This window comes from Lichenostomus cassidix, chromosome 4, assembly GCF_008360975.1.
Source record: "Lichenostomus cassidix isolate B80296 chromosome 4, HeHo_3.0, whole genome shotgun sequence".
Lineage (NCBI taxonomy): Eukaryota > Metazoa > Chordata > Aves > Passeriformes > Meliphagidae > Lichenostomus > Lichenostomus cassidix.
This window is the reverse complement of record NC_139484.1, coordinates 64,203-89,137: the sequence shown is the minus strand read 5'-3', so window position 1 is coordinate 89,137 and position 24,935 is coordinate 64,203. Positions and strand designations below refer to the sequence as shown.

Genomic DNA, 24,935 nt, shown 5'->3' with positions numbered 1-24,935 from the left:
TAACTAGTGATAGCTTCTTGCAGGTAAAATGACTGTGCAATTATTCATACTTCATATTTATTATTCATATTTATTTTTTCTTCCATATACAACATTAAATTCATACATGTATTCATTAACAGTTACAATTTCCATTTTTGTGGTTTAGTCATCACTTTTACAGGTGTAAAAGTGCAAAACAGAGTATAGTTCACTTTAAAAGTTTGGCCATGACTTCTGCTTTTCTCTTTAGATCACAATGGTGAGTACAGAGGACCAATTTTATTGGCTATAATTCCTCTTCAGCATAGTTTTTAGGAGCTGAAGTTACTTTGCATTTAGTATTTCCCAATGAAGAGCCCTGGCAGTGATGAGCTTTGCCTGGCTCCCATTGAGGTAAACTTCTTATTGCAGGGCTTCAGAGGATTCTGTGAGTTTTTAAGGGTTAACTTCTGAATAGTTTCCCACTGTGGAGAGTCCTAATGTGACACTTCAAAGAAACAGGAGCTGTGATTGTAGTAATCATCCATTTCGGCCAATTTAGGATTAAACTACCATTTTAAGAATTACCCTCCCTTTTCTCCCAACCCCAAAGTCATGTTCTCACAGCTTCCATTTTTCCAGCCATGCAATAAATTGGAGCAGATAACCATGCTGATATGAGAGGTGATTAGAACATTTTATTATGAGAGGAGGGCAGGTGTGTTCACTGGTCATAAATCCACACCTTCCTTTTTCCCACAAAGTTTTAAAAGGTCAAGGTAAATGTTTACATCATGGGTTGAGTCAGAGTAGCTTACTGACTGAGAGTGAGTTGTAAGTTCTGGGAATTTTTTCTTATCACATTTCTTTACATCACTTTCTTTTTGCTTATTACAAATTTAATATCTAACTGGTAACAATTACTCATTTATTTAAAGAAAATATCTGAACTGCTAAGACAGATATTGTGTTTGCTTTAGAAATCACATCCATAAAACTTTGCACTCTTAATGTAGTTAACAGATGTTTTGCATACTAGAACTGTTACTTTTATGAAACAGCAGTAATGAATAAGTATGTCCTCAAAATTTCCAGACAAAGATCCATAAGTCTGTTATATGAGGAAGAAACTAGGTAAAATTGTAAGTATCGCTCACTTTAGAGTATTTTGCTTAGGTGATTCTTCTCATCAGCCTCAGGCCTCTTTTGTGATTTTTGGATGATTGACCCAAACCAGCTCTTTTTACCGACAGTTATATGGCTGTGCTTTATTAGCATAACTGAACAGAATTTTAGTCAGAAAATAGCCTGGCCTTCTGTAAAAGCACTGAAAAACAAAATGCAGAAATGGCAGCTGGAGATAGTTGGAAGCAAAAGTGAACTACATTGAAAGTTTGGTTGGCTTGAAAAGCCCATGTTGTCCTTTAGTAGAAATGCTGCTTTAACATGCCATGTTTGTTTGGAAGGAAAAGAATTAGAATTAAATTTTTGCATGTAATACAAAAATGGGTGACTTTTAATGAAACCCTCCTTTTCTTTAGGTGGATGCAGAGTATGTTAAGACTGTTGCAGAAAGTGTTAAAACCAGGTAAGGCCTACAGAGTGTAACACCCAGTGTGTAACCACCAGTGTGAGCACATTTTGAGCTTTTATGGAAAGAATTAGAACATTTCAACACTGAAATGGAGCTGCTAAGTAATGAGACAGAGGTGCACTCTTAGTATGTGTGCCATAACACACTGTGAAATTCACAACAGAAGGATGTATATCAGTTTAGGTTTAATTTCTTATTTGATAAATATGCTTTAACTAACCAGTCAAAGTCTCAGCTTAAATCTCTGATAAATATTTACTTGAGCCTCAGTCTTTTCTCAAAATTAATGATGCAATTCATGCACCTGAGGCTACATGTATTAGGTCCCCACTGGCTACACAACCCTGCAGTGTATTCTGATATCTGTCATAGAATCATAGAATCCCTTAGGTTGGAAAAGACCTGTAAGATCAATGGAGTTCAACCACTAGCCCAGCACTGCCACCACTATGTCTCCAAGTACCACATCTACATGTTTTCCCAGCTGTCTTTGTTTGCTTTTTTAAACTATTTTTCAGGAAGGCAATAGACTTGGGACAGCAATGGGATTATATTTAACATGTTAAATGCATGATGGGCAACATGAGATGGGTATTGTTTGCCCTGCCAAATTAACCTTAGAGATGTCAAATGGAAGTTTGACTCCCACTGTAGTTCTGCTTGCTCTTAACTTTCTTGAACAAGATCCCTAGAGGAGTTGACTTTTCCCTTCTCATTTGAGGGTTTCTGCGCATCCTCCTTCACTCAAAGGCTTCCCCCAGAAGACTCCTCACACTGAGCCTGTTAGCTAAGTAATATTCATCATTTCCTGCTTCCAGAGGGTTTATCTCAGCTGGGAGTTCTGCAGCAAGGACAAGGGGAAGAGACGCTCTTTCTTGGCACTGCCAAGGTACAATACCTACAGCAATTTAAACAGCTACATAATTTTTATTATTTCTTTAGGACTATTGAAAAAATTCCTGCAGAGTAGATGCTTTGTCAGGGCTACACAGTGAGATTGAGATTTTTTTTTCCATAATTCTGGTACTCTGATATGCTTAATTGCATTTTTTTAACGGGTGTGGAGGTTTTTTTGTTTGGTTGATTTTTGTTTCATTGGTTGTTTTGTGCTTTTTTTTTAGAGGAAGGGGGAGATTTGGCTTCCAGGTTTGGCTCCCAAAGTAGGTTACATTTTTTCAATGTCTCTTTAAATGGAAAATTTGATCCCTGCAGAAGAGACTAGACCTGGACTCCCCATATTAAAGTCCTGCTCTGAGAAAGTATCATTTTGCTTAGAAAGTTGAATTAGAGTTGGAGCAAGGGTAAGGACCCTAGGAGCTCTCACACAAGGAGAAACAGTTGTGTGTTCTGCTAGATAGTGGATTTGGTTATAAATTACTGCTGCATTTTGGCAACCATCTCAGGATTGTCAGTAAGCATCTATATATGCAGGAGAGGCATGATTTCAGAGACACACTTTTCTCCAGCGTTTTCTGAGACTTGGACAAATTCCTGATCTGTTATTAAAGACACCTTCTTGGTTCCAAATTTGCAGTCAGTTTTTTGCTAGAGTTGTGAATTCCACCTGTGGAGGAGCAGACCTAACTCTGGGGACCTGCTGTCTGTGGTTGCCCTCAAATGTCTTTATGAGGGATGGGGTCTCACTAAGATTCTCTTCACAGCTTCCCCGGAGAAGTCCATTCTGGAGTCCTAGAGGTTATTTCTCCTCCTGCTTCTTATTATCCAGATCTTTCTAACCTGAAGAAAACACTTGGGGATTCTGAGGACAGAGTAAGGTAAGATGGCTATATAAAAGCTAAGAGTTTTTGCTAAGGGTGTAGAATGGAAAATTCAGAAGAAGTCAACGTTGTTTGAGCTGATAATGTTTTTGTATTTCAGAGCTAAAGGACCTCAATCGTACTGATAAAAAAAAATTAATTACACAAGGGGATCACGAGAAAAGCTCTGCTGCACAGCAGCTTCAGGGTGAGAGCCAAGGCTTCTGCTTTGGGTCTTGACTCTAGGAATCCAGCAGGTTTTAAACAAGATGGATAGTACCAACAACCAATAGGCTATATGAGCTGGTCATATAGGAAAAAATAGAAAAATCTTTAATGTGACCAATAAGGGAGAGGATCTGTGAAGACACAGAGGAAATGCCATGTGGACCTCTAGCTAACTACTGACAACTACTGTGGGTTTAATTAATGACCTAACTTTTGGTGATCATGGATGTATTATCTACTGTTTATACATCCTAAATGTGATGTGATTTCATTCACTCATGTGAACGAATGGTGATATCATTCACTCATGTGGCCCAAATTCACTAAGAAAGACTGTTTTTAATGTAAAAAAAAATTTATTGGAGGAAAGAAATTTACTTTCAATGAACAATAACTAATGTATCAGAAGCCACTGCAACAATGCAGCAAGAGACCTGTAGTACTGACAGTTTAGGCTAGAGGAAATCAGCAAGTAGATGTATATATATGTCTGTATGTATATTACATATGTATATTACGTATGTAAGGATAAACCTTATGTGTTTCAGAGCATAAACAAGTTTACATACTTATACTTTCGTTTTAGATATGATTAGATTTGAAGCCGATACCCTTTTATGCTAATTAAATACAGAGAAATTACCCTCTAGTCTTTCAGTGTTGATTATCAAACATCAGCTTCATCCTCTGGTAAAATGAGAGACTGTCCAAAATCTGTGTTTGTATATTAACCTGAAAGTTAAGTTTATCAACTTGCCTTTGTGCTGTTCATATGTAAAACCACCTACTTTTTCATCTTTAAGTAATCCATGCGCATTTGTCTCTACTGTTCATAAAATAATGAGTAGAATCTTTTAAGTAATTTGACATAAATAATTTGTTAGGTATTTTGTTTCAAGCTCCAAAGACATAGATCAAATTCTTTTATTTAATGTTAACTTTTATCGGAAAATCAAATTACTTACAAACGTTTACACTGATTGTAGAGGAATGCTTTTGTACTTAACAATGGGTTAGAATACGCAACCGTATAATTTTACTGTAGAGACCAAAAATGCAGAGCATTGGAAGTTCTCTTATTATAGAAATAACTCTTGCAACCCTCTCAAAAAGCTTATCAGAATTTGTTGCTTATGTTTAGGTGGAGAACTAAACAGAATTTGGATTATAGCTTTTTAATGCTGTATGCTCAACCTAAGGGAACATTTTATTTACAGGTATGTCCATATTATCATTAAGTAGCAGCAATACCTCTGTACTGATGATTAGCTTTGGCAATTTTACTTTGTTTCAAAGGCCTCAATAAAACCAGCAATCTGTAGTCATTTTCTGAGTATTTTGCCCCTGCTCTTTCCAAGCATCTGCATATTTCTCTATTTATATACATGTTGCAGCCAGGTACTATTTGACTGAAACCATCTCTACCTTCCTGTCATTTGTGAGGTTGAATAGCAAGGTAATTGAATCTTATTTGATTAGGTTAAGAATGTCAGGGCTTAATATTTTTTGACCTGCTGCAGCCGGGAAAAATAGTGGTGATTAGGTCTGGATTATAGCCCAGATCACAATGAACTGAAATCTTTCTGACAGGGAAAGATCAGTAGAGTGATACATGAGACACTTGTCAACTACAAGTTGGCACAGATCCTAAATTCTTCAGAAGATTTTGTGTTAGCCTTTAAGAAGAGCCTCATGTAGCTTTAACCATCATTCTAGATTTGTGCTAAAATTTGCACTCCATAAAGATCACAATCACCACCAGAGAGTTCAAAATTTATCAGAGCTGTTCAATCATGGAACATATCTATAAAATTTCATGTAGCTCATTAATGTCAGTAGTTTTTAAAAAAGCTCAGAAGAGCTTTTTGCCTTAGAGTCTGTGTCACATAAGGACATCACAGGATTCCTGGAAGCAGAAGACAGCAGGAGCTGCCATCTCCTACAGTTCTTCTCAGGATTCAACACAAACACATTTCAGCTGGGCTACTTAAGAGTCCCCATGCTTTGTTATTAAATGTGGCATAGGTGCTCAGGAGGCAGGTGGACAAACAAAAATGCTGTCTGTTGAACAGTTACAGTTTTATGGAAAATGAAGTATTTGCCTGTGGCTTTTGCATGTTTTTAAGAACATTACCCAAGTTTACTAAGTGCACTAGAGCTTTAAGGTGTAGGAAACCCAGTGAAGTGAAATGTTAAGATGCTGCCAGACATTTAATGTCCCTTCCTGTTACAAAGTTCTCCAAGCATTCTTGTTTGCAACACAATGACTTGCGTATTTGTATTTTTAAAGGAATTGGAGAACATGTGTTTTCTTATCTGAGACATTATATGAGGACTGAACTGTGTTATAAGAGCAAAGCCTGGATTGTGGTGGTCTGGTGGAGGTTATGTCTGCTTTTACAATTTTCTCAAAAAGAAACTATACTTTGCTCATATCATGCCTCATAGTGTTCCTACTATATCCTGTTCTTCATTTCTATGCCCAGCCTGGAGCTGGTCCTGTAGCACAGATCCTGGTCTGCCCAAAAACTACTCTGTTGAGTGCAGGTGAAAAGAATGAGCAATTGCCGCCATAAACTTAGTTATGTCCTCCCTCTATTTGGAATTCTTGTATTAAAGGAAAGCAAATAACTTAAAAAATACTTTTCCTTAGCCTGGTATAAAGATTTACTTCAGTTGTCTTTAGCAAAACTTGAGCTAGCTTAGATTTTATTTACAGTTTAGTCAGGAATAGTATCGTTGTGGTGGCTGATATTAACTCCCAAACCCTGAAAGAAGATAAGCATACGTACTTAGACTTAAGGTCTACAGAACAGTTGATGTCATGAGTCAGACAAGATCTTTGTTGAATAAATATTTTTTCTAGGATACTGCTGAAACAGGATTTAAACAAGTAGTTTTGCGAAGTCCTTTGAAGTTAACATGGTTTAGGGTTACACTGGGGATGAACCTTACCCACTGATCAACTTTTCTACTTAAAGCATCTCTTCTCTCCCTTGTTTTGTTTTTTTTTTGGTTTCTTTTTTCGGTTTGTTTTTGGTTTGGTTTGGTTTTGGTTTTGTTTTGTTGTTGTTTGTTTTCATGAAGTTTTTTTAATCAATAAAAAGATTTGGAGGTTCTTGTTTCCACTTTCACTATACCTCCTGGCATCCACCAGATCCCCTTGAAGCACTTACAATACTGGGGTCATAACATAGCCATAGCCATAAAAGCAGTCAATCCAATCCCAGCTTAGTAGTGGAACATGCATTTGTTCTTTCTGTCCATGTAAATGCAGTTCATTCTGAAGTAATCAAACATTTCAAATCTGAAAGAAACACAGATACAGTAGTTTTTAAGTGTTTTCTATTAGCACTGAGATGAAGCACAAATAAACCATTAAATAAATATTTTTGTTTCTTTAATTAAAATTTGTTATAAAGTTCTAAATTAACTGAACTACTGCTATGCTTTTTTAATCAACTCATGTGGAGGCTGGGGAATCTATGTATTTATATATAACATATATATATATATATACATATATGTGCGGGTAATATACATTGCCAGCAGCACTTATCTGTACACTATTATTACAAATCCTTGAGTGTGTTTCTCTAATGGATTTAAAGTCTAAGCAATATCTCAGTGAGTTCATTAGGAGTCTTTATATGGACTTTTTTTCCCCTCGCTAGATTCTAGGTCAGGCCTGTAATTCAGTAGAGCTCCTGAAAGGAGCTTCGCAGCCTCGTCATATCCATTGTCAGTGAGTCAAAATGTAAAAATACTCTAATATAATTCAGAAAGGAAGACACTTTCCTGTCTGATGCCTAAACTTTCATTTTATACTTCCACTTTTTTGTTACTACTTTGTTTTTACTTTTCTGAGACAGATAACCTGCATAAGAAAAATGAATGGAAACCCATTTGTTACCTATCATGTAGGAAATTTTCATAGTCTTGCTGTTGTGTGTGTGTATTTTTTCATTCAAAAGTACTGATGAGTGAAGGGAAGTTAGCAGTGATCATGTGTTTTGCTGTCCTTCCAACGGCAACAGGGCAAGTGGATTAGACATTTCATGTCTTAAACTTCCTGACCCAGCTGTGTGCAGCCACTGCACAACCTCCTTTGGTAGATAAGAGCATATGAAAAAACAACCGTTTGTAAGCTGAAGGCAGAAAAAAAATTCAAATTCGAATTTGTGTGCAAAGTATTAAACATTCAGGATAATAAAATATTGTATAACATACTGAAAAACATACTGAATCTCTAAGCAATGGCAGATGTTCTCCAAGAAGATGTGCTTTAGTTGAACACAAATTGTGGGGTTAAATAAATAACTTTTAATGGCCTGTGCTACATGGGATGTCAAACTACATCCTCTAATAATCACTGTCAGCTTCAGGAAAGACCAGTTCAGACTTATCACTATTCAAAATTACTTTCTGTTCATAACCACATTCCTTGTCCCTTTTCATCACAGCCTCTGTGCTTTTAATCTTCACTGCTTTTGGATACTTTTCTATGGTGTTTCTTGATATGCTGGCCTCCCTAGGTGTCTGAGATACTCCAGTGTGTTTTTCCTCCCTTTTTTGGTGCCCCTCAATTACTCTTTAAGGATTCTCTAAAACCTTCTTTGATTCTTTGCTCTTCTCCCTTTACATCTTGCTTCTGGCTAATCCTCTAAACTCATTTAATTTTATGTAAGATTTCTTGTAAATTGATGTTTTGGGGTTTTTTCTTGTTGTTCTCTTCTGCATAACTGTCAACTCAACTCGATCCCCAGATCTCAGAATCTGTTAAGAAGTATTCATCTTGATGAGTTTGTCTCTGTGTATTTTTTATCTTACCATCTGCAAAAGCTGAAAGGGTCAAAACAGATCTCTTAGTCTCATCCTTCTAGCTTCATTCTGCTTCCTCCTGAGTTCACTGCTGCCAACATATATCTCATCAGCCAGCCCTACGCTTGTAGTGATGCCCAAATTCAGCTACAATCTGTGGGCCTGATCTCTCAAGCTCTTGATGATGACTCTGTGCTGAGTCAGTTGAAGACACAAAACCAGCAGGAAATCATGTTTTGGTTTGGGTTTTTTTTTTCCTCAAAGCATTAATTCTCAAGCAATTCAGCTTTGTGAAGCAGATTCCAGCACCACCAGGCATGCAGAAGGGCCAGTGAAGTACAGCAGTTTGAATAAATTACTGTATGATTACACTACACCCCAGCAGTATTTTCCTGAAGCCTTAGCCTCCTCTTCCTGTGTTTTCACACCCATGCTAATTCAAACCGTGAATTACTTGCTCCTTAATTATTTCTGGAATACATTTATATCCTTTGTGTCATTGCCTCCAACCTCCTTGTCTGGATTCATAATCCTCAGCTTTAGTAGCCGCAACAGCTTCTGGCTTTTCAGATGCCCACTTCTTCCCTGAAAGCCAGGCAAAAATACAGCCAAGGCCTTTCCCATTTCCTTGATGGATGTCAGTCTCTATTTCCAAGTACCCTTTAGCTGGCTCTACTGCTGTACTCTGTGCCAGGCTTTCCAACTCATCAAAAGCTCTGTATATTCCTGTCCTTCAGTGGGATTCACACAGCACATTTCTCCATTACCCAGTTTTCCCTGGGACAACTTGCTTTCTACTTGCATGTCAGTAATCATCCACAGTCCTTCTCAGACATCTTGTACGAATGACCAAGTTTGCCCAAGCTACCAGAGCTTTTAACCATCTGCTTTAGACACCTTTCTTTTCAGACAGTTTGCTCCTGTTGCTTATCAATGCTTATGCAACCTGGGTACAAACTGTTTATTGTTGTCTTCTGTAACCTCTTTTTGCTTAATGTTTTCTTCTAAGTGAGATCTCTTTAAGGTAGGGAGTCCTCTATCAAAAAAGGGAGAAACACCCATGGTGTTATGGTCACTCCTATAGATAATTACTTATTGAGTGATACTAAACCAGAGATATATGTAGAGGCTAAATAGCAATCCACTGTAGTTTGGCACAGTTTCAGTACGTGCACTACAGCAGTCAAACACAGCACAGTTTGCTCTTGTGTGTGGCAATGTCACCACCCTCTCTGCAATCAATAAAATCACTGCTTGCCTTCTCTTTTTCTCTGTTGGTTTTTCCCCCCCCCCAGCTGGAAGATGATATTATAGCCAAATCTGATTATACTGGAAATATAAAAAGCTTTGCTGCTCAACAGTCTGAAGACTGGATGGTTCTTGAGTTCTCCCAGCTTGGATTTATTGGTAAGTATTAAGACCTCAGCAGGATCAAATGGATGCAGTGCTGCTGTGTAGTTCAAAAAGGTCTCATTCAGAATTATATCTCAAAGCATGGAAGGACCTGCTTATCAAAACTTCCTTGGTTCTTCAGGAAACATCCCACTGGAATCTTTTGCTTCTTGCTCTCTTTAAAACTGTCTTTTTAATACAGTGTCCTCAGCATAGAATATAGAGTTTAGTTCCCGTAAGAAGGAAATTGTTCCACCTCAGGGAACTATGTGCCCCTCTAATGTGTAGTCTTCTTTTCAAGAACGGAATTTGAAGAATCTATTTTAAAAAGTATTGCATCCTTTCCTTTTTGGAGGAGAATATGCATCCCATGTCATAGGGCTGGATGATCAGGAACTCTCCAAAGTCAGAATCTGTGTGGAATTTTTCATTAAATATCAGAATCACATTTATGTGTGTAAGGCTGGTGTGATACTTAAGCATTTATTTAGATAAATTACCTTTAACCATAAAGCTGGGGATTTTTGCATAGAAATAAAAACATAACTTCCTGTCTTGCTTTCAGGAAAAATGTTTAAATCAGAAGACTTGCCATTCATAGTGGAATTTTTTCTCATGTTCTATAAGGATAAGCCAATAGACTGGCTTCTAGACCACCTGCTCTGGGTTAAAGTGTGCAATCCAGAAAAGGATGCTGTAAGTATGACTGTGAATTTATGAACATAAGTAATATTCAAACAGTCTCAGTGACAAAATTTATTTTCAAAAAGTGGAATATAAATCTCTCAAACAGGAGTTACTTTGGACTGACCAGAGCTTCTGCTCCTTTTTGGGTTTTAGGGTTCAGGAGTTTTCACTAGTGCAGCCCTGCTCCAGGATTTGCACGTGTTACTTTTGTGTTGATAAAGGAGCAAGAAGAGACAGACAGAAGTTGTGCAGAGCAGGAGATCAAGGGGAGCAGAACAAGCAAGCTTGAAGTTTTACCCTGTAGCACAAGTAACTTCTGAAGATAGCAGAAGGTCCCTGGTTTTACACTTAGTAATGCACTGCAGAGTGTCCTTACCCACTTCACACAGATAGGAGCAAGCTTTTAAATCCTACTCTGTGGGTTAGGCCAGCTCATGGGAGTTAAGAATGAGCCTCAAGGAACTAATTTAAGTTCTTGCCTGCTTGTGATAACAGGATAAAAACCAGATGCTATTATGTGACATCACCCATTCCAGCTCTAACGTGTGCCAACTTCCATCCGATAGATGAAACATTTTACTTTTATTTTTTAAATGGCTGTTCCACCTTCTAAGACCTGATTCATATCTAAAATGAAGCTGTGTTCCTGAAAGGCAGGCAGGCAGCTCGTGGAAGTCTGCTCTGACCAAGCCAAACCAGAGTTGTGTCCACAAGTTTCTAATGAGTTTCACTTCTGCATTTGCAATTTCAATTGCTGTGGGTAGCAAAAACCTGTTGGAAAACGCAGTTTTCCAGCAAAACTTAACTGAATATACCTGAGCAGGGCCTCAGCATACTCAGGCCTCAGTAAAATCCTAACAAGCTACAGTGGCTTGTTTGCCTGAGAATGTTCTGTGGGAAGAATGTCATGGGAAAGAATAGGGAGTCAGAAGTGTTATGAGAAAGAAAAAGGGAGTCACCGGGAAGATCCCGGAGTGTGTGAGAACAGACTGCAGGTGTGTGTGTAGCTATAATTAGTAACTTCAGTAACAGTATATAAGTTTCTCGTTTGGTGAAATAAAATGGAGCTTACTCTATATCTCATATTGAGACTGCCATGAGTTCCCTCTCGTCGTAATGTTAAATGGTGACCCCGACGTGATACGGAGTTAGCAGGATTTAGAACCGACGACTACGGACATTAACAGCGGAGTTTTACGACCCTGCTTCTGAGAGCGGCAGGAACGGAGAGGCGCCGAAGCCATGCAGCGACGGTGTGTCAAGATCTTCGCCCGAATCGGGGGAGATCCAGCGGCACAGGCCGAATAGGACCTGCCTACCGTGGGGGCTACACTTCGGTGAACTGCACATACTGTGGCGACCGCGAGCTCCAGCAGAATGTGGACGGCGGCGACCAGGACCCTGAAAACCAGCTGGACCATAATGGAAACAGAGGTAGCCCAATTTTTATTGTTATGCTTTTTAGAAAAGCACGGACTCAGTATAAGTGGCCTATCACACTTAATGGGCCTGATGGTGGTAGGACAAGCTTATGGATTTTTTACAAATCCTATTACAGTATTCGATGTAGGAGAGTTGTTGAATTATGGAGCTACTTTACTTTTGGACTGTGATATAATTGCAAGAAAGCTTGGCAAACCATGGAGTAAAGTTGTAGCCTGCTTACAGAAACATGCCACGGAGCAAAACCTTGCGTGGCTCACGGCACAGGACATAACAGCCGCATGGAGCAGAGAAAAACCTGTGAGTTACTGTGCCGCTTTTAATATGCGTAAAACTTCGGCAGCCGCAGCGCAGCCAGGGAAGCCCCCCCCGCCAGGGAGGGGGGGGGAAAGAGGGCGCTCCGTGCCGCTGCCGACAGCCGAGAGTACAAAGTTACTCAATTGGATGAAAAAGCTATTCCTGTTTCAATATATCACAGAGCTTGGCAATTTTACAACGAAAAACATCTTAGCTGCTTTGTTTGAGAGAGTCACTGTTGAACTTTTGCCAGAACAACTGAATACAATGTTAGAAAAAGCTCAAATATCGCGGGTAAAGAAACAGAGTAACCAGAAATCATCCCGATGTTATCGATGTGGGAGTGAAAGACACCTACGAAAGAACTGTAACGGAAAAGTTTGGTGTTCCCGCTGCAACAGAGATACTCACAGCACAGAAGCTTGTAAAAACAAAAAGAACAAACAGAAAGTGACCAGTGACCGAGTAGCAGCAACGGCCCCTACCCTTCATCGCATGCCGCCTGAATGCCACCAAGAGAGACCTGTGGTGGAAGTTGCTCCAGCCATGGTTTCCGGCCGAATGACGGCGAGAGCAGAGGTCCCAGAGGGTGCCCCAATGGGCGGAGCCACGAGCCATCCACGCCTCCTTCACTGCCCCAGCTGTGATGTCTATGATGAGACTCTAAACTCTACTCCTCCCCAAGGATGAGGAAATGATTGACAGCTTCAGCAGCGAACCAGAACTAACCAACAGCGTTGCCAGCAGAAACAGCAGTCTGATACAGAATGGAGTTGTTTCTTTTGTAGTCATGGAGAACTTTTAAGAGTTTCAAAGATGCGAATCTTCTTCAGTGCTCTGAACTGGAGATCCTTCATCTCCCGCTCGGGAATCACATCCATGTCGTTCCCCATGGTGGCAGCGGTCCCGCCGCGCTCTGCAGCTACAGATACAAATCTTTGAACACGTTCTCCAGCTGTTTTCTCCAAAACCTCTAATTATTCGCTTTGCCGGGTGAAACACCCATTGCCCCATGTTAACCAGCAGCACAGCCTTGCTATGGCTGATCCAGTGTAACTTTGGGACTTTTCAGCTTTTCCAGAGTTTCAGGGAACTGTCTCTGAGCTTGGCTTTTTCTGTAAGCACTTGTCCTGGCAAGCCTTCACCACCTGCTGCAGCTCAGCAACTGAAACTCCCTGAAAATGTTCAAGCAGATGGAGCAGATCGGCTCTTCCTTCAGCCTGGCTGCACTGACACCGAGACCAAAACCTATTTCCAGCGTTTTACTAATAAAGAAGCATTGTAACAAGATATTATCCTGATAAAAAATAACACCTTGAATACTAAAGCCTTGAACGAAAGTTAAATTTTGCTAAAGCATTGCTTAAAAATAGAGTTTGTGTGTATGTGTGAATATTGTAGGCCTACTGAGAGTGTGTCAAATGCTTTAATGTGTAGATGAAGCCTGTGACTGATGAGAGTGTGATTTTGATTTCTTGAGAGTTTTAATGTGTGAATGAAAATCTGTGAGTGAAGTTATACTAAATAGTCTAAACTACCTGTTAAGTACTTTTGGTTAAACATAGATTCTGTTAAAGTTAAGTAATAGTGAATTTAAATTCTATTAAGTTGTAAATTCTGTTAAAGTTAAAATTCTGTTAAGTAATATTAAGTGATGTTAATTTTAAATTCTGTTAAGTTTTAAATTTTGTTAGAGTTAAGTTGTTAAAGTGATATCAATTTTAAATTCCATTATAGTTAAGTCCTATTTGTTAGTTTAAAATCAGATTTATTAAGATTAAGCCTTATTAATTTTCAGTGATATTAATTTTAAGTTTTAAATTTGTTAGTTTATATTATTGCTCACAAAAGCTTTGCAGTTTTATCTATCTTAGTTAAAGTCAAATGATAATGTCCACTGTTTTCAAATATTCATCTTATCTTATATAGTTATCTGCAAAAATAGTAACATGTTAAGACACTCTCCTTATTGATATTAATCAAAGCTTGTTTATAAGATGTTCTAAGAAAACCCTTCCACTTAGCACCTAAGCTCTGGCCAAGCTTTGGTTCTAACTGGCTGGGAAACATGCCATGAGTCCCAAGTGTTCTGCATCAAAATGTGATCAAATAATTTTGACTTGCCAAATTGAGTTCATAAAAGCTAAACCTTCTTCCAAGTAAACTTGGAGTCCTTGTCCGGAAAAGGTTCTCCAAGCTTTACCTGTGAAGTGAATGTTTTCAGCAACGACAGTTCCTAGACCATGGCAACATATCTAAATAACTAGTGAAATTTCCTTAAGTAAATTTATAACAATTCTAATAATAAGAATTACTTATAGCAAAGCAAATTAATCTGATAACAGACAACGTCTGTTCTCACAAGCGAAACGGGGGAACTGTTGGAAAACGCAGTTTTCCAGCAAAACTTATGCTAACTGAATATACCTGAGCAGGGCCTCAGCATACTCAGGCCTCAGTAAAATCCTAACAAGCTACAGTGGCTTGTTTGCCTGAGAATGTTCTGTGGGAAGAATGTCATGGGAAAGAATAGGGAGTCAGAAGTGTTATGAGAAAGAAAAAGGGAGTCACCGGGAAGATCCCGGAGTGTGTGAGAACAGACTGCAGGTGTGTGTGTAGCTATAATTAGTAACTTCAGTAACAGTATATAAGTTTCTCGTTTGGTGAAATAAAATGGAGCTTACTCTATATCTCATATTGAGACTGCCGTGAGTTCCCTCTCGTCGTAATGTTAAAAACCTACTGAGACAAGTCAGTCTCACATGGCCCTTGGGTGGGAGTGACCAGTGGCATGACCTGCTGGGACTGTTCGTGGGAATGCAGAAAATGGAGACTGGGAGAAGGCTGGGGATCCCAGCTGCTGTACCTTCTCTGTTTGACAGGTTAAAGCACTGAACTTTCCTATAGGCACCAGAGAAAGCATGCTGACAACTCCTCATACTTTCTCCTTTCCAAGCAAGTAAGAGTGTCACAAAGTGATCACACACTATGCTTCACAGGAGGGTCAGCAGGGCACCTGTTTGTTGGTTTTTTTTGTGTCATCATGTGGTGATGGATGTTTGGCATCTGTTTACATAGAATCATAGAATTGTCTGGGTTGGAAGGGACCTTAAAGATCATCTTGTTCCACCCCCCTGCCATGGGCAGGGACACCAGGTTGCTCAGAGCTCCATCCAGCCTGGCCTTGAACATCTGCAGGGATGGAACATCCACAGCTTCTCTGGGCAACCTGTGCCAGTGCCTCACCAGCCTCACAGGAAAGAACTTCCTCCTAATATCTAATCTAAGCCTGCTCTCTTTTAGCTGGAATCCATTTCTTCCTGTCCTGTCACTCCAGGCTCTAGTAAAAAGTCTCTCTCTTCCTTGCAGGCTCCCTTCCAGTACTGGAAGGCTGCAGTTAGATCACCCCAAAACCTTCTCTTCTCCAGGCTGAACAATCTCAGTTCTCTCAGCCTTTCCTCACAGGAGAGGTGCTCCAGCTCTGCCCATCTTTGCAGCCTCCCCTGGGCTCACTCCTACAGCTCCCTGTCCCTCCTGTGCTGGGAGCCCAGAGCTGATGAGCACTGCAGGTGGAGTCTCAGCAGAGCAGAGCACAGGGGCAGAATCTCCTCTCTCCCTCCCTCCCTCCCTCCCTTGCTGCCCTTGTGGCTCTGGATGAGCTCAGGACACGTTTGGCTCTCTGGGCTGTGAGTTAACATTGCTGGGTCATGTCCAGCCTCTCCTCCAGCAGCACCCCCAAGTCCCTCTGGGCAGAGCTGCTCTCCATCTGCTCATCCGCAGCCTGCAGTGACTCCAGGGGTTGCTCTGATCTAGGTGCAGTACCTTGTACTTGATCTTGTTAGACCTCATGAGATTCCCACAGGCCCACTTCTCAACCTTGTCCAAGTTTTCAGCCTGGTCTAACTATTAACATATCAAGGTTCAGCTGCATCTGCTCACCAAGTTGGAAAAGACAGTTTGTGATGATCAGAGCCATCAGATCTCTCCATCGTTAAGAAACCTCGTGATACTTACGTCCTGTGAACCATCATCCACTGCTGGGGTCCTCAATAAAAAAAAAGCCATGGACCTGTTAGAGCAGGTGTAGAGGCCACAGAAATTATCAGAGGGCCATAGACAAGCTGAAGGAGTCAGAGCTGTTCAGATTAAAGAAAAGAAAGCTCCTGGGGAGACCGTATAGCACCTTCCTGTGTCCAAAGGGGGCTTAGAGGAAAGACGAAGACAGTCTTTTTACCTGTTGTCACAAAACAAGGGGCAACAGTCCTAAACTGAAAGAGGGTATGTTTAGATTGGATATAAGCAGAACATTTTTTATGGTGAGGATGGTGAGTCATTGGCCAAGTTGCCCAGGAAAGCTGTAGGTGCCACATTCAGTGTTCCTGACCAGGCTGGATGAGGCTCTGAGCAACCTGGTCCAGTGGAAGGTGTCCCTGTCTGTGGCAGGGGTGTCAGAATGAGATGATCTTTACAGGTCGCTTTGAACCTAACCATTCTGTGTTTCTGTGATCATAAGCAGTGATCTGTGTCCATCATGTGCAGTGGGGACTAGCAGGCTGCAAGGGTGAAAGCCCTGACTCAACAAGCAGCCTTATCTCAGCTATGCAGAAATGATCACACCTGCCCTGTGTCACTGATTATTCTCAGCTGCTGCTAGGAGCAGCTCTTTTGATACTGTTGCCACAGCATAAAACAAGACATTCCAGAGCCTGCATTTTTACAGGGGATGAATTGCAAACCCTGTCAGTAGAAAGATCACAAATTGATTTTCTTTGAATGATTTCTTCTTTACTGTAGTATAGTGTGCCTTTCAAAGCAATAGCTGCCAGTAAATCAATTTGCACACAATGTATTGTGGTTTTACATTGTTTTGCTGAACATCTGCTGCGGACAAAAATAAAAATATTTAGGGGTTTTTTATAGCTTTCCAGGTAGTTTTGAACTTTTAATTAGTACTGCTGTGGAAACGATAAATTCCTCATGAGTTTTGGTGGTTTTAAGCCAGCTGAGTGGTTTAGAAGGAATTGATTTAGTTAATGTAACATTTTTCTTTTATAACACTGAAAGCACTTGACAGAAAAGGTAAGCACATTATCCTCGCAAATTTTAAGGTATGAGACCCAAGATACAGAAAAGTTAAATGATCTTCCAAACTCATATAATATCTCTGTGGCAGCACCAAGAGTACAACCCCGGGAGTCTCATTTTAGCTCTTTGCTCTGTTCCGTGCCATTATGCTTCATTGTCTTATTAATCACTGTGGCATGTTTGTGTCATTGTATCAAACGATGATACTATATAGACACAGAAAAAAAAAATCACATTTAAATAAGTGGTTTGCTATCATTCAAAAATCAAGAAACTCTAAAATTAGTACCAATTACAGTTATTTAATTCCTTGGTATGTGTCATGTCACAAGTGTAGTAAACTGGAAAATTGTGGTGGAAATACAGTATTTAAGGGCTTTATCTAATTATATGATAAAAGATCCATAACTTATAGTCCATTAAAAGCCTCCCAAACACAACAGAAAGAAGCAAAACTATAAAGATTGAAATGTAACCAGTATCTACCTTAAGAAGGTCAGTTTTGGTCAAAATACTTTAATTAGAATGATATGGCAAGGCTAAGAGTTGAAACAAAATTTGCCAGAAACAGCTAAGAAATCAATCACTTTCAGATTTGAGTCCATTTTTGTCACTCAGAGATGTGATTCATGGAATAGTGTGCAGAAATCCCTGAATTACTGGTGGTTGAGCCTTCAAATCTATATAACAGCATTAGTGGAATTATGAGTTTTGGTCTAGAAACAGTTTATGTGACAAAAGGTGACTGTTAATTTAAGGATTACTCATTTAAATATGGATAAAAAATCAGGACACCTACCCTCAACTACATAATGAAATTGCCTAATGGAATGTAGTTTGTCTTTCCTCGGTTTAAATAATCCTTTACTCCCTTTTACTTTCTTTCCAGACACACTGTGAAAAGGAAAAGTCAAAGATACGTATCCGTGCTAAACCATCTCTCTTTCAGCATATGGGAGTTCATTCATCGTTGGCTGGGAAGACACAGAATTTGAAAGTAAGAATAAGAAATTAATGCCGTATTTTTAAATTATATGCTTGTGTTCTGATTAGTTTCTCAAATGAGTTTCACAGACCACATCTTTGGCATTGGATGGTATTTCCACATCCAAGCATGTTGTTTTACAGATTTGGTAAAGAATATTGATCTGGCATCTAAACTGCAGATGGGGCACACAGCTCCTGTACAAACACCTTTGAACCTCTCTTCTGAACAACAGCATTTCATGGGGTGTAGGAACACTCTTCACAACATAAGTTTTCAGATGCTCTACTCCATGCAAACAAAGCCATGAGGGTTTGTTTTGGCTGAGGAGTTCACAATCCCAATATGAGGGACAATTAAGAAGGTATACTGGTAGTATTGGTGTGCCTAATGTGATTGCCATGGATTTTTGGGGAGAGTTTGGAGGGCAAACCACATACATGATAAGGACAAGAGCAATGATGCACCAGACTTCAGGAATCTCCTGATGGTGCCACCTAGACTAGTGACAAGATTTCTCAGTTGGATCAGACTAAAGATTCATATAGCTTTTAGCAGAGACCAGCATCACATGTTCTGGCAGAAGGCATCCTACATCCTCCGCAGCTAGGAAATTGCCTCCTGTGGAGATTTTATTTTTAAATCTTGGCAAATAAGAAATAATCAGCTCAGTCTACAAATTTTAACATTGACTCCCAGTGATTACACTGAAATGAATATTCTATATCTATTAAGAATAGATTGTATGTCTTTTGACACTGAGGTAATTATTTTCTGGAATAGCTTCCCGTGATAATTACAGATATCAATTCACTTTTTCCCCATTGTATGTGCAAAATTACATTTCTTTATATCCAACAGGATAAAGATTTTGGAAAAAGTCAGTTACATAAAGCACATAATAATCCGCCTGCAAAAGTGGATACAAGCCTAAGAATATACCAGCAATACACCTTGGAAAAAGTTTATAAAGGACAAGACTGTTTTTGGGCTTCAGCTCCAGTGACAGGTGACTACATCAGGTTCACATTTTTACATCCACTAAAAGTTGAAAAGTAAGTATTACATTATATCGAACATGGAAGCCTACATATATCCATTGGAATATATTCCATATAATTGGAAATGATTGAGTCTGTTAGAAATTTTTAGTACTCAGCTGTTCTCATAAACCTTGGTACTGACAAAAAAATCCATGTTTTGCTATTTATCTGCTCTTCTTCTTGAACTCCCCTCCTGAAATAAGTTTCTTCCTAGGAAATTAGTGAGCTTCTTCATTTTTTCCCTTTTATTTCTTCAGGTAAATATTTTACACTCATGATACTTCTCAAAGGAGTTTGTTTTTAAATGATGAATTTCATCAATGGAGTCAGTGAAAGCTTTATTTGTGTAGTTTGACATGCTGTTTGCATGATGTCAAGTCTGTATCTCCACCTAGTGAGCTGCAGTGAGGGGCTGTTGTTATAATAAACACTGGTGTTCTGCGTTAATTAACTGGTTTATGCTTTATGAAACTTGGGTCATCTGTAGATTTGCATGTTCCTGTTACTGGGAAGCTGCACTGGATGAAGCTAAAAATGATGAAATATATATATATATATAAAATAAATACAATATTAAATATAAATAACAAGGATGAAGCTAATAATATGGTCTAATAGCTGTTCCCAGCCCCATCACATTGCTAATCTGTCAGAACGTATGGTTGATCCTATAATATTTGATGGTCTTAGGCCTTGAATATTTGATACCAGAGAAGAGAGTTTGATGCTTTAAATTCTCTTAGTTCTTTTTGGATCTCAAACCCTAAGAACTCTTAATGCCAGCAATTTAAAACCAAACAGAGATTTTTACTTTCAAATGTTTTTGCTTGGATTCTTGTTTTGTCAATGCTCTTGCTTATTGGCTATAAAGGAAGTTGTTTAGAAGCACCTGAATTGATCAGTATTGATAAAAAAGGGGAATTCTCCTGTCATGTCTAGTAGTCTAGTAGAAACAGAAATTTTTGCTACCATTTGCCTTCCAGAAGCCCATCCTACTTCAGTCTTACAATTTCAAGAACAGATCAGAGGGCAGATCTTCCTTGGCCATTTAAACATGGGAAGTTAATTTATTTGGAACTTGAGCACTAAAAAGGGGAAACACTTGCACTTGTGGCTCCAGAGAAAGATGGTTTAAATGTTTGTCCTGTTTAAAATAAAAATGCTCTATTATGGTTTGGCTTATAGTTTCAAGGCCTATTTCTGTTCCTTATAGCTCAAAAATGTATAAAGAAAAGATATCTGAAACTTTCCTTCAAAACTGGAAAGGATTACGTTAGAACACTTCCAAAGTATAAAATACCTGGAAATAATATACCTACAGGTACTTGTTCAGAAGTGGAAACATGGAACACCCTGGTGATAAACTGTTTAACACTACTGTGGAAGTGTTGCCAGCTGATGTAAGTTTCTCATTTCCAACTGTATTTCATTTTCAGAATGATATCCAGCATAGAATGTCATACCCTAAAAAACACTTCTGGAAATGTTATTGTTTGGGGTTTTTTTACAGAAAATGCTAAGAAAAGAACTGGTTGATAATGGAAGCAAATTTAACTACCCAGCAACCAAAGACGGATATTTAAAAATAGGTAAATTGTTTATTGTCACTGCAAAATTTGGGTTTCTTTCTCATTACCCTACTCTGATACGAATAGTAAATTTTTTTTCCCCAGTCAAGTCTGGCTTGCCCATGACAGTAATTTGTGACTGATCTCTCCTTGTCATCATTTCAACCCATGAGTCTTTTCCAAAAGATTTTTTTCCCCTAATGTATTCCTGGATTTAATTTATAGTTTCTAATATAGAGCTTATTCACAAGTGCACTTGGAAGTGTGTTTCATTCTAATAAATGTTCATATGGGTCTTGTTTTATTTTTTATTCAGGGGCTTTTGAAAATGGGATTGCAGAAGGCAGCATCAATCAGTCAATAGGAAGAATACAGGCTATTCGTTTATCAATCAGTTCTGATTCTCCTGTCTGGGCAATACTGAGTGAGGTAAGCATGTCAATAAAAGCATTTTTGCTATTCATTATGAAATGAGTTTTGGTTATTCCAATAATGTAATATGTATAATCAATAATTTTATTTAATTTTTAATGTAATTTTGTGTGGAAAAACTCACACAAGTGGAGAATTGTATTAATTATTTTCAGGAGAGATTAAATTTACTTCATTGAAAGTGCTGAAAATGCTAAAATGGGATGATTCTCCAGTTTTGCAGCGCTGTAAGTGTAGTTGCTAGGATTTGGGTTTTGGCAAACAAAGCTTTTTTTAGTCACAATCTTGGATATTAACTACATTATGTCAACATTTTCAGATGAACATGTGCTTTTTTAATTCTTCCAGGTTTTTCTCAGGTGTTTCAATGTCAGTGAGTCCATAAATAGAAAATGCTCAGCAGAAGTTGGTGAAGAGAATTACTGCAGCCTTAAACCCCAGCCATAGCTGGAGAAAGGGAAAAACTAAAGTCTTAGGCAAAGCTTCTGCAGACTTTAGAAAATAATAGGTTTTTTTTTTTCCAGGTACTCATCAAGACATCTGAAAACTGAAAAAAATACATTTTTGATGTATTGTTTGAAAACAAGGCTGACTGCAACAAAAAAAAAGGACTGGGTAAAAAGATCAATTCCAAACCCATTTAATTATTAATACCATTATTAATAGCTCTCAGGTCTTTATATGAAAAGATATAAAGAACACAATTATATTAGAAATTTCAATTAAATGTTCTTGAGTAATATGTCATACATAAAAATCTCACCTTAGCTTGGCAACATTAAATAGATACTATTATAAGCAATTGATAAGACATTACAGCCTGCCTCAGGGACTAAAGCATAAAGATATAAAAAGTTTCACCAGAAATAAAAATACAGGCATTTTTGAAAAACATTAAGGACACAGTTTTTCAACTCCATTAAAAATACTGGTCAGTTTTGTAGGGAAATTAAAATGGAAGGAAAAGTTGTCAATATTAATTTCAAGTATTTAAAGTAGCTCACAGGAACTACTTAACGTTATGAAAATGGATCTCAATATAAGTGTGTTTCAGCCTTAATGTAGCATAAGTTATTTTTTTAAATGAGAAGTGCCTACAAGTTACCATCTGAATAACTTGAAACTTAAACAGGTACTGTTTAGAAGATTGTAAAACTTCTCAGTGAATTGTGCATTGAATGAATTACAGGAAATAATAAGGGTATTATCTGTAACTATATTTTTGTAGAAAGAAAATCTATTTAAATAAAATTTTGGATCCTATAATTAGATAATCAGTGTGTACTGATACTTCAATCCTTGTCACAGGTCAAAATTCAACATAAATTCGAAAATAAAAAGTAAACCACTGTAGTCTCATTTGAAAAGCTTTTGGGAAATGACAATCCATCTTGGACATCTACCTGTTAATGTGCAGAATTCAGTTTCACTTCCTCAGCACTTGAAGCACAACTGCGCCCTCATTCCCCTGCACAGGCATTGCATCCTGACAGCAGGAATGTACTGCAATGCGTGGATTTGTACTGAATGGGTTACATTATTGTAGAATTGTATTCTTAATGCCAGAGTGTTTTTCATTTAGAATGAGATGAAGTTCATTTTTTTACATTAAAACAGTTCAGAAGAGTGGTTTTGTAAAGACCAGCTCTAATGGTAGCTTGATAATATTACTTAGAGGATTATTGTTTATTTTACACTATTTATTTAGATTATTATTTACAGGACTGTTTATATACTGTGGTGCTATATATATATGCATGTAGATAAATATTCATACCTACATGTGCATATATTTCTTAGACCAAATATTGCAGCCTTCATTAGGTTAGGAGTTTAAAGCCAGTTAAGAATTAGTGCAGTAATCCAGCATGCGTAGAGATACACTGGGGGACACTTTATCCATCAGCACTTACAGTGAAAACATAAAACCTTATTTTGCCATTGCTATCACTGCAATAGCTTCACTTTTGGGAGTAGTGTTTGCATTCAGGGTGCCTTACACTCACTTGTTACAGGGCAGTGTCCCTAAGGAGGAAATTCCAGGGCAATTATTAAATCAGTGAAAACACAGACTATACTAAGGTAATAAAATTTGCTCCCAAAATATCTTCTTTTCACAGTGAAATCAGATTTCACTCTAATTGTTGAAGCATACTTTCAAAAACCTCACCAGAATACCTGAAATTGTATTAGGACTGGACTTTAAAAAAAAAAAAAAGCAATTTTTCATTCTGTGCTGCCAGCTCGGTGCTCCATTCACTGTTTCTGTTTTTACATATTTTACATAACTGTTGCAATCACAGAAAACCCTTCCCATCACTGTGATGTAAATGGGGTTTTAGTTGACATTGTAAATAGTTAATTCTTTGCAAGAACCATTAATTCTTCCCCGTGCTTTTGCAAGTGCAGAGGTTTCTTGCGTAGTCTGGAGGTCCAGGGAATTACGGGTGACTGGTTTTGAAGTCTAGGCATTGTGATTGTAACTTACGTGACCAAAGGTGGTAAACCCTTAGTGAAAAAAACCCTCCAAAAAGTTTCCTGTTGCTAACCAGATCAGCAGGCTTACTCAGTGGGAAATTTTACTTCAGTACGTTCATGTGGTTTAAAACATAAGTCTCAAAAATACTGTCTACCTCAGGCTCATTGTACACATACTTAATCAGGTTAAGTGCCTGTGTGGTAAGAAAGCACAATTTTCAAGCTAGTTCTGTTACCAAAATCCTCCAAAAACATTGGGAAAAATAAGACTCCCTAAACACTTGTCTTGTTATTGTTAGGGAGTAAGGCATTACTTTATTCTTGGCCAAGAGGTGTGTGTGGCTGACAAGGTTTCAGCCTCCATGCTGGCACAGATAAAAAACCTTTTCACTTATTTACATGTTTTTAGCAAACAAATGAATTAATGCTCATTGGTTCCCAGGTACATAATTCTCTTAATTAATTAGTATTCTGCCCACTATTGGTTATTAATTTCTTGCTCTTCATGCTAATTTGGTCCATATTCTTCAGTCCTTTTCTTGTCTTTCTCTCAGATGGGGAGTCCCCAACTTCTCAGGTGTTAATCCCCTATCTTCTGGTTACTTCAATATCCTTGAAGGGCCACAAATTTCAGATCCCAGTTGTCCAATCTTCAGTTCCCTTTGGCTCTGTTTATTAAAGCTCATCAGGTTAGTTTTAGCAAACTTAAGGTTTCAATGATTTAATGGTCACAGTAGTAACAAGAGGCTGTGAAGAAACTTAACTAGTGCTGGCTAAAAGTGGGAATTGCTTACAATTAATTAAAACAACTAATTAAAAATTAGTTAGGAAGCATATGATTTTCAATATTTCAATATTAATAATGTTTTGTTCAACCCATTTTGATTTTCAATGGAGCACAATTATTCATTTCCCAGAATGATGCCTCCATTCTCGTCTTAAATCTTTTGAGGGACTTTTGAAAGGGGCATGCCAACATCTCTCTTCAGTACAAAAGCCAGATATGAACTTGGCTTTAGTGACCTATTTAAAATATTTTTTTTGCTCTGCTTCACGGTACGTATATTGGAGTGTTAGACTGAGCATCCAATTGTAACAATGGGTTTTGTTAATTTGAGGTTACAGGTGTTGGAAAATTCTTTTTCCTGGCCGATCCCTGGCAGC

The 24,935-nt window shown here is 38.3% G+C and overlaps 1 protein-coding gene across 4 annotated transcripts in view; it reads left to right on the top strand.

Moving 5' to 3' along the window:
• Positions 1 to 22,567, top strand: part of MGAT4D (MGAT4 family member D) — a 38,654-nt gene extending 16,087 nt beyond the window's left edge. For 3 of the 4 annotated variants that reach the window (XM_085057482.1, XM_085057481.1, XM_085057483.1), the window contains 11 exons: positions 1,503 to 1,549; positions 3,217 to 3,330; positions 4,682 to 4,757; positions 9,657 to 9,768; positions 10,319 to 10,449; positions 18,155 to 18,262; positions 19,112 to 19,305; positions 20,615 to 20,693; positions 20,804 to 20,882; positions 21,178 to 21,290; positions 21,818 to 22,567. In XM_085057482.1, the coding sequence (XP_084913608.1) occupies positions 1,503 to 1,549; positions 3,217 to 3,330; positions 4,682 to 4,757; positions 9,657 to 9,768; positions 10,319 to 10,449; positions 18,155 to 18,262; positions 19,112 to 19,305; positions 20,615 to 20,693; positions 20,804 to 20,882; positions 21,178 to 21,290; positions 21,818 to 21,844 (1,080 nt within the window). In that variant the 3' untranslated portion in view covers positions 21,845 to 22,567. Of the gene's footprint in view, positions 1 to 1,502; positions 1,550 to 3,216; positions 3,331 to 4,681; positions 4,758 to 9,656; positions 9,769 to 10,318; positions 10,450 to 18,154; positions 18,263 to 19,111; positions 19,306 to 20,506; positions 20,694 to 20,803; positions 20,883 to 21,177; positions 21,291 to 21,817 lie in introns of those variants that run through there. The other variant, XR_014851452.1, reaches the window with a different exon arrangement.
• The last annotated feature ends 2,368 nt before the right edge of the window (positions 22,568 to 24,935 follow it).